Here is a 10,353-nt window from a genome sequence, read left to right as displayed (position 1 = left end):
AATCATTTTAGGAACCTACTGTAGCGGTAGATTAATATGTGGACATATATCAGCCATCATCTCAGCAATATTAAAGTTTGTTCTTTTCATAACTTAATTTTAATTATATAACTTGATTTTTATTACAAAACTAAATTTGTATTACATACCTCAATTTTAACTACATGACTGAATTTGTGTTTCATAACTCAATTTTTATTACTTAGCTCAATTTGTGTTTCATAACTCAATTTTTGTTACATAACTAAATTTCTATTACATAACTCAAATTCGGTTACATAACTTAATTTTTGTTACATAACTCAATTTTTGTTACATAACTAAATTTTAATTACATAACTTAATTCAATTTCTATTAGATACATAATGAAGATATGATATATTTGAGCTGATTGATATTTTATGATAATGAAAAGATGATATGTTTGAGCTGATTAATATTATATTATAATGAAGAGATGATATGTTTGAGCTAATTAATATTATATTATAATGAAGATATGATATGTTTGAGCTGATTAATATTATATTATAGTAAAGAGATGATATGTTTGAGCTGATTAATTATTAATTATAATGAAGAGATGATATGTTTGAGCTGATTAATTATTAATTATAATGAAGAGATGATATGTTTGAGCCGATTGATATGAAATTGTAATAAAGAGATGTTATGTTTGAGCTGATTAACATTATATTATAATGAAGAGATGATATGTTTGAGCTGATTAATATTAAATTATAATGAAGAGATATGTTTGAGCTGATTATATTATATTATAATGAAGAGATGATATGTTTGAGCTGATTAATATTAAATTATAATGAAGAGATATGTTTGAGCTGATTAATATTATATTATAATGAAGATATGATATGTTTGAGCTGATTAATATTATATTATAATGAAGAGATGATATGTTTGAGCTGATTAATATTATATTATAATGAAGATATGATATGTTTGAGCTGATTAATATTATATTATAATGAAGAGATGATATGTTTGAGCTGATTAATATTATATTATAATGAAGAGATGATATGTTTGAGCTGATTAATATTATATTAAAATGAAGAGATGATATGTTTGAGCTGATTAATATTAGATTATAATGAAGAGATATGTTTGAGCTGATCAATATTATATTTTAATGAACCGACGATATGTTTGAGCGATTGATCATATATTATAATAAAGAGATGATATGTTTTAGCTGATTGATTATTAATCATAATGAAGAGATGATATGTTTGAGCCGATTGATATGAAATTGTAATAAAGAGATGGTATGTTTGAAGCTGATTAATATTGTCTTTAATAAACGGATGATATGTTTGATCTGATTAATATTATATTTTTAATGAAGAGATGATATGTTTGAAGCTGATTAATATTATATGATAATGAAGATATGATATGTTTGAGCTGATTAGTATTATATTATAATGAAGAGATGATATGTTTGAAGCTGATTAATATTGTTTTTAATAACGGATGATATGTTTGATCTGATTAATATTATATTTTTAATGAAGAGATGATATGTTTGAAGCTGATTAATATTATATGATAATGAAGATATGATATGTTTGAGCTGATTAGTATTATATTATAATGAAGAGATGATATGTTTGAAGCTGATTAATATTGTTTTTAATAACGGATGATATGTTTGATCTGATTAATATTATATTTTTAATGAAGAGATGATATGTTTGAAGCTGATTAATATTATATGATAATGAAGATATGATATTTTTGAGCTGATTAGTATTATATTTTACTGAAGAGATGATAAGTTTGAGCTGATTAATATTATATGATAATGAAGATATGATATGTTTGAGCTGATTAATATTATATTTTACTGAAGAGATGATATGTTTGAGCTGATTAATATTATATTTTACTGAAGAGATGATATGTTTGAGCTGAAATTTCAACAAATCTCAAGTAAACTGATCAAATGTGAGCCTGGATCTGCTACCTTAATCTGGTGAGCTCAATTCTATACTCAATTTAACAATCCAATAATAAAAAATTTCAAACTATATTCTGAATAAGTTTGTTCCTGAAATACCCAATGAAGCCCTTCATTAGTATACTGTAGTGATTCAGAAATTAAAATCAGAATCTTTTTTATTTTTTTTTAACCTTCAAATGCGATGATACTTGTTCAATATCGATTTTAAATTCCCATAAGTTATAGTCACATTTCACTTCCTTAAATTCTAATTCCATTTTTAAAAAAGCTCCTTTGAATAAACATTTTATGAACAAGAACGGTGTTTTTTATTATTACCGCTAGAAAAGGAATTTAAAATGTTCTTTATATATATATATATATATAAAGTTGTAATCTCTGTTTGTCTGTCTGTTTGTTTGTCCGATCATAACTCAGGAACCCTTTGACTGATTTACTTCAAATTTTGAGTCGGGAACTTGGTTTTCATATTCTTAGTTGAGTGGGTCAACCTTAAAGCGAAAATTCACCAAGTACGGGTAAACGGCGGGAGTAATTATGAGTACCCTGGGCAACGTCGGGTTCCCATGCGAGTAAAGAATAAAGATAGAATCTTGGAAATTTTTCTAAAACTTATTTTTGTTTACGCCATGTCTGCTGATTGTTTAATTTTTACTTTTGCTATAATTATTATTTTTGTGCTGCAGTACCTAACTGCAGAGCTATAAACTATAAATTTGTCTGTCGTATCCAATAAACTTCAAATCGGAAGGTTTATGGGCAGTTAAAAGTAAAAAATATTGCATAGTAAAAATGTTGACTTTTTCAATTTTAAAAATAAATAAATGTCTAAATTAAACCTAGAAGAAAAAATGGTCGCTTGAAAGGCAGCATTTAACACTTAAATTGTTACCTAGCAACAGAAATTTTTTTAAAAATACACCCTTTATATTCTAGTGAGTATCCTCTGCTCCCAGACCCATATGAATCTAAGCTTGTTTTTGTCTCACCATCTAAGGTAAACAATCAAAAAAATATATTAACTCCTCATAGACGATTTACATTGAAGTAAAATTAGTAACGATCAAATCCAATCTTGATTGGAATCCAGCCTAGACCTTCCTTCATTTTTCGTGAACACTCCCTTTAGTAATATAAAAAAATAGGTATTTTCTCTATAAATAGGTCGTTATAACGATCGTTAACGATTGTCAAAAATTAAAAATTCCACCTTTGTACCTCCCTTAAGGAAACGACAAATTTTATAGCTAAAAAACGACTTGATTTTTAATCTAAAAAATCAGATATTTTTAAAAACAGTTGTTCTTAAAAACGACCGTTTCGTTTTTTCTTCGATCGTTAAAAGGAAACTATTGTTTTTTTTTTAAAGTGAAAACGATCAATCTTTATCTATAGATACCCGGCCTGGGTGAAGGATTGTTTGTACGGGGTTGTGTACCAGCAAACACAATGCTGGCCTTCTACAATGGAACAGTCATCTCATCAAAAGATCTGAACAGGTAAATCCAGGGACCAACTTTATGATAGGTGATTCCAGGTACCAAATTTATGATAGGTAATTCCAGGGACCAACTTTATGATAAGTAATTCCAGGGACCAACTTTATGATAGGTAAATCCAGTGACCACCTTTTTAATAAGTGAGTCCAGGGACCAACTTTATAAGAGGTGAATCCAGGGACAAACTTTATAATAGGTGAATCCAGGGACCAACATTATGACAGGTAAATCCAGGGACTAACTTTATAATAGGTGAATCCTGGGACCAACTTTATAACAGGTGAATCCAGGAACCAACTTTATTATAGGTGAATCCAGGGACAAACTTTATAACAGGTAAATCCAGGGACAAACTTTATAACAGGTAAATCCAGGGACCAACTTTATAACAGGTAAATTCAGGGACAAAATTTATAACAATTGAATCCAGGGACCAACTTTATAACAGGTGAATCCAGGGACCAACTTTATAATAGGTGAATCCAGGGACAAACTTTATAACAGGTAAATCCAGGGACCAACTTTATAACAGGTAAATTCAGGGACAAACTTTATAACAGGTAAATCCAGGGACAAACTTTATAACAGGTAAATCCAGGGACAAACTTTTTAACAGGTGAATCCAGGGACCAACTTTATAACAGGTGAATCCAGGGACAAACTTTATAACAGGTAAATCCAGGGACCAACTTTATAAAAGGTGAATCCAGGGACAAACTTTATAATAGGTGAATCCAGGGACCAACTTTATAACAGGTAAATCCAGGGACCAACTTTATAACAGGTAAATTCAGGGACAAACTTTATAACAGGTAAATCCAGGGACAAACTTTTTAACAGGTAAATCCAGGGACAAACTTTATAATAGGTGAATCCAGGGACCAACTTTATAACAGGTGAATCCAGGGACCAACTTTATAACAGGTAAATCCAGGGACCAACTTTATAACAGGTGAATCCAGGGACAAACTTTATAACAGGTGAATCCAGGGACCAACTTTATAACAGGTAAATCCAGGGACAAACTTTATAACAGGTGAATCCAGGGACAAACTTTATAACAGGTAAATCCAGGGACCAACTTTATAATAAGTGAATCCAGGGACAAACGTTATAACAGGTGAATCCAGGGACCAACTTTATAACAGGTAAATCCAGGGACAAACTTTATAACAGGTGAATCCAGGGACCAAACAAAAATTTGGAGGGAAACCCCGGGGCATTTCAGCTCAAACTCGTGATTTAACAATGAGTGTCTAAAATAATAATATAACCCGTCCAAATCCGTGCGCTTCAGCTAGTTTTTACATAAATTAACTTAAAATATTAAAATTCTTTTTTTGTGCACTTCTGAAACATCATTGCATTTAGATTGATTTAGTATTTTTTTTAAATGTTAGTAAGAGAATAATTGTGTTACCCCAGGTACCCTCCTCTAACCCACCTTATTTCGATTGAATGTTGCTTTGGAGAAATTTTCAGAGGAATAAAATATTTAACATTTAATCCCATCTATCTTTATTATTCATGTGACTCCACTAAAAAGTTGGGATAAAAATAGAAACAAAGAATTCTAAGTCACTTAATCAGGCAAACCAATCAAAATAGAGGTATCTATGTATAGGGGGGGGGGGGGGTTATGTGGGAAAATCCCCCGTTATGGATAAGTTCATGTAGACGCACCAGATTGAAAAAAAAATCAAAACCAAACCAAAAAAAAAATCAAAACCAAACCAAAAAAAAATCAAAAGCAAAAAACAAAACACAACCAACCCAAATAAAACTAAACGAATTGATGTTAAATTTTTGCCTTCTTACCTTTGACACTTGAAGGTGAATATTCTTCCCTTACTCAATCAATATTTTCAGGGATGAAAACTGGGAAAATGATGCTTATAAAATATTGAGTCTGGTTTCTCCAGATGAAGAAGGTAATACTGGGGTATTAATAAAGGATAATAAGGTGAGTCTGCAGCAATTTAGAAAAAAATTCAAGAGGCAATAAATAAAGTTGAAGCAGATCAAGGAAAAAAAATAATTTCTGCATACCGATATTCAGTATGCAGACTTGCTTTTTTTCAGAACTGCATTATATCCTTCCAGGGGAACGGGGCTTTAAAACAAAATGGCGGTTTTACACCTTTTCCGGCTAAATTTCACTCTAATACTCTCTTCTCTTCTTTTTTATTTCTATTGATTTTTTATATAGAAGGGCAAGATGCCGCCAAAAAAAGGAATCATTCAACTGAAGGGAACAATGAATTTTTTAAATAAGACCAAATAAAATCTGTACAGACATCTTTAAACTTTAAAATTGTTGCAAAAAACTGAACCAATCAGCAAAAATTTTAATTTTTTAATTTTTTTAGGATTCGAGCGAATTATAGATATTCCAGCGTGCTGGCGAGAAACCAGCCAATATGTTGCTACTTTAGCCCACAAGGTAATCTTTATGATATCATTTTTAGAATGATTGAGATCGGTGACGTTAAGAAAAAAAGAACAATGGACGAACGACTTGGATCGTTCAGAGAAATGAAAAAAAACGATTGTTTTTGATAAACGAACGGTTGTTTCTAACAAAATTTTAAAAGATCGTTTATTACTGAACGAACGTCAAACTTTTAAAAGAACAATCGGTTTTTACTGAACGAACGATTTTCCTAAACTCAGTGACTAGTGAGAAAACGAACGAAATAAATGAAACATGAACGATAATTTTAAACAGAAAATATTTGTTTAAGGATTAAAAAACCGAACGAAATGGGTCGTTTACAAACGATGAACGAATGAAATGAACAAAAAAAAACAGGAAAAGGCCTATCTCTAAGCTAGCCAACTAGTTTGCTATTGTTGGTTAGCTTAAATTGTTCGCTTTCGTGTCATTTCATTAAAAAGGGGTAATGTCTGCGAAATTAAGGTTAACTTGATAAACACTGACATTATAAAGTTTTTTTATGAACATAAAATTTTTTGAATTGTCTTTAGATAAGACAAAAAAAAGTGTTTTTATAAAAATCCTTGTTTCAGTCTTAAGTGTTATAGTTAATAATTCTTTAAAATTTAGTTTTTTTTAAATAAAATTCAAATTTTTGTCTATACTGGAACTGCTTTTTTTAGTTTACATTTATAAATGAGATAATTATAGTTCATACCATACCTCACTAGTCACTATATTTTAAAACTGCAGAATAATGCATTAAGCTCAAACTGCAGAATAATGCATTCAGCTCAAAACTTTCAAAATTAAAGTTTTACTTACAATTTAGTGGTAGAGGCGTTTATATCAGTAAAATGAAGACGACTTTTTATTTAAGTTTTGATTGTTAGCAAGCTTTTTTCGAATTATAATTGTTTGCAAGTAATCAAAGAGAAGCTTTTTAATTGACTGCTTCTCTTGACTTCTATGTTTATGCGTATTCATGCTGTTTAACAGCTTGATATAAATCAAAATTGAAATCAAAAGTCGTCTTCATTGTATAGATATATGCGACTACGACTGTAGTTAATATTAATATTTGTAGGTTAATCACAGTTTTACTCCCAACGCAAAGTACACCCTTTTCTACCATCCAAGGTAAAGAACATTTAATTACAACTAACGCACACTATTGAAAATGTACTAATTATGAGGAAGCATATACAAGTATGACAGATATCCACCCCTGTTGCCATTAAACATTTCTTTAATTAATAAAATGTTCAGCCGTTGGAATGTTGCCCATGTCGTTTTCCAATCTGAAGCAAGTATTTTCTAAATTTATGGATGAATAATGGAAATGAGTTTAGATAGAATGGATGAATGGAGATGAAACCTACTGTAGATTCCATCAGGGTTGTCTTCATGGATTTTCAAAAACATTCGACAGAGATCACAGGCTAATAAATGTAATAAAACATTTTATTTAAATAAAATATATCATAACAATCATTTTATGATCAAAGAACAATCTAATTTTTCTCCACATTACAGCATAAAAATTACAGTGAAATACAGACTTTTGAAAACGACCTTTGGGTGGAATTTGGTTGAAAGCACCTGGACTGCAAATTAAATCTCCGTCAATTTGAGAAAAAAGACAAAATAAAATTAGTTCTGTCAACTGTAAAATTATGCATTATTAAAAGACATATTTCATGAAACGAATAGATATGATAAATTTCTTGTTCTGAATTAATACAAATTTTTTTTATTTAAAAAAAGGGTTTAGATAAAAAATATATTTAGGTTTGTTTGTACACCAACGGTACTCCATCTGGATATGTCTGGCAGTGTTGTACAGGTTCGTACATTAATGTATGTACACACTAGCTGAGATGCCCGGCTTTGCCAATATTTACTTTAGACACTCCCGCCGTTAACCGGCCCGCGCTTGGTATTAAATCATAATGTTTGCTGAATTGCTGAATTCAGCAATCAGCTGATTGCTGAATTGCTGAATTCAGCAATCAGCTGAATTGCTGAATTGCCCGGCAGAATAATGTTTGCTGAATTGCCCGGCAAACATTAAAAAATGTCCAAAGGAATTGAGTCTTGCAACCAAATGTTGTAGACCTTAGTTATTTCAAACTATAAATTCTGTTAGATCTAATAATCTAAGTTTGAAATATCAAAGTTTTACACTATCAGGTTGCAAAGATATAGGGATCAGAAAATTTAAGTTTGTGGCAAGACTCAATTCCTTTGTTTCAGTATATGTCACCCCAGGGGAGGGGTACCCTTGGGTTCCCTCAAAAAAAAATTCAGCCAATTTGGTCCAGCTATTTGCTCAGCTATAATAGAAAACATAATATATGACCAAAGAGCTTTAATAAATAGATTATTAGATGTTGAAACATTATTCACTGTGAGCTTGCCAGGCTACATTTGTTGCATAAAACGTGCTAGGCCCACTCTGCACTAGCTAGTCCAAACTGCATTGTACGACTGATTGCATATACAGTAAATGTTGTTCCGGCTCGGGGTTATGAAACTGTTAGAGTGCGGAGTATTTTATAAGATGTTGTCATTATTTAAAATTTTAAAAACTCTTTACGAAAATTTTATGGATTTATACGATTATATCAGAAATTTTCCTTTTCAGAATTTTGAAAATGTTTTCAATTTCAACATCTGAGCCCTTTTCCAACAAATAAATAAGAAATAAGAGATGATTGTCTTAAACTTTAACTTAAAGATATGAAATAATATTTATTTTTATTTCACACTTTTATCAAAACCTAATTCTTGAAACCAAGAAAATCTAAAAGAATGATTTTAAATAAATATTTAAAATAAAATCCATCATAGCTTTTAGAACTTTTCCATTTTAAAATTAAATTTGTAAAATATTAGAATTTATGAAACTAAGGGACATTTATGTTTTACAATGTCATTCATTTCTCATCAGTGAAAAAAAACTACAATGATTTTCAGAAAACTCTGGAATAAGAAGATGACTTAAGCTATGACTTTAAAGAGTCCATGAACATGAGACACAACCATTGTGCAGTGTAAACAGACCCATTTCACTTAATCAGTGCACTTCAGTATTGCTTTTAGAACAATAGTGAAATAAAGTATAAAAACTATGAATAAATTCCAATTATTTTGATTAGATTTGTGAGATTATATCAAATCACAATATCTTAAAATTTTTTTAAGTTTCAATTTATCAAATTTTGTTTAGTCATTTTCGGTCTAGATACATCTGCTTTTACGTCCACATGTATATGCGTATATGCGTTTTATTTGAAAAATAAAACATTGTTGTTTTCCTTATAACTTTTCAAAAAAAGGCGCCATGATTTTAATCTTACGTGACGTGAAATTCACTTTAGTTTGAAGTGTTTACAGGTGGTGGATACCTTGTAGGTCAGTTAAACAAGGCCGGTCAACTGACTGGTAGAGATATATCCTTCATATATCCAGACTTGGATACTGGTATTACAGGTAGAGATACAGTGTTAGGCGATTACATCAATAGAATGAAGACGACTTTTTAATTTAAGTTTTAATTGTTAACAAGCTTTTTTTCAAATTACAAGCTTACAAGTCAATCAAAGAGAAACTTTTTTGATTGACAGCTTCTCTCAACTTCTATAAGTATGTATAATCATGCTGGGCAACAGCTTGATATCAATCAAAATTGAAATCGAAAGTCGTCTTCATTGTATTGATATAATCGCCTACCACTGTAAATCCTTAATATATCCAGACTTATATTCATGCTGAGCAACAGCTTGATATAAATCAAAATAAAGTCGTCTTCATTGTATTAATATAATCGTCCACCACGGTATATCATATCCAGACCTGAACACTGGCATTACAAGGTAAATGAAATTTATTCTAAGTTTCATACAAATTTAATTTTGAGAAAGAACAAGTATGTTCATGGCAAATATTGTATATTTTCGCGGATTTTCATTTTCTTATGATATTCATAAAAAAATCACATTTTGCATTATATTGAAAAAATTAAACCTATAATATTTAGGTATGGCAGGCCCACCTGAACAATATAGGTGAATCTACTTAATCAGAAAATCATTATGTTTTAATAATGTTATCATTTCAACCTCTATAGTCCATTTGATCGAAGAAAAGGAACAATATTAAGATAAATTGTTTATATTCATAATAGATTAGAAATGCAAATGTATGCGGCTTTTTATAAATTTAAATAATTTGTATTTTGATCCTTAATTTGATTTTACACTAATTACGTTTGTTTGGCAGTATAACTTGCTGTAAAAGAATGGTTCGTAAAGATCTTGTGAATTTAAAACGTATCTTTTTTTGTCTGTGAAATTATTAGAAAAAATTAAGTAAAAATAAAGTCTTTAAATCATAAAGCATTGTTTCCCTAGAAAATCCGCAATTT

General features: G+C 29.9%; 2 protein-coding genes across 2 annotated transcripts; both read left to right on the top strand.

The window, feature by feature from the left end:
• Positions 1–11: 11 nt before the first annotated feature.
• On the top strand, positions 12–7,091 carry LOC111715041 (histone-lysine N-methyltransferase SETD7; the record flags this gene model as incomplete). The annotated part of the gene is given in 7 exon segments (XM_023490278.1): positions 12–75; positions 1,920–2,000; positions 2,925–2,985; positions 3,384–3,487; positions 5,357–5,418; positions 5,857–5,930; positions 7,012–7,091. Coding segments are annotated over 7 exon segments (503 nt in total), but the record flags the coding sequence as incomplete, so codon positions are not given.
• A 164-nt stretch (positions 7,092–7,255) lies between these two features.
• LOC111715042 (histone-lysine N-methyltransferase SETD7) lies at positions 7,256–9,487 on the top strand. Its single transcript, XM_023490279.1, has 3 exons — positions 7,256–7,375; positions 7,716–7,770; positions 9,324–9,487. Exons 1-3 carry the CDS (start codon positions 7,286–7,288, stop codon positions 9,470–9,472), a joined length of 294 nt encoding a protein of 97 aa, XP_023346047.1. The 5' UTR covers positions 7,256–7,285; the 3' UTR covers positions 9,473–9,487.
• The last annotated feature ends 866 nt before the right edge of the window (positions 9,488–10,353 follow it).

This window comes from Eurytemora carolleeae, unplaced genomic scaffold (genome assembly GCF_000591075.1).
Source record: "Eurytemora carolleeae unplaced genomic scaffold, Eaff_2.0 scaffold1701, whole genome shotgun sequence".
Classification (NCBI taxonomy): domain Eukaryota; kingdom Metazoa; phylum Arthropoda; class Copepoda; order Calanoida; family Temoridae; genus Eurytemora; species Eurytemora carolleeae.
This window is presented reverse-complemented; position numbering and strand designations above follow the sequence as displayed.

Coding starts and splice junctions, on each gene's coding strand:
- LOC111715042 (XM_023490279.1), top strand. CDS start 7,286: ATGAATGGAGATGAAACCTACTGTAGATTCCATCAGGGTTGTCTTCAT. Junction 7,376..7,715: donor GAGATCACAGGCTAATAAAT/GTAATAAAACAT, acceptor AAATATATTTAG/GTTTGTTTGTACACCAACGG. Junction 7,771..9,323: donor TGTCTGGCAGTGTTGTACAG/GTTCGTACATTA, acceptor AAGTGTTTACAG/GTGGTGGATACCTTGTAGGT.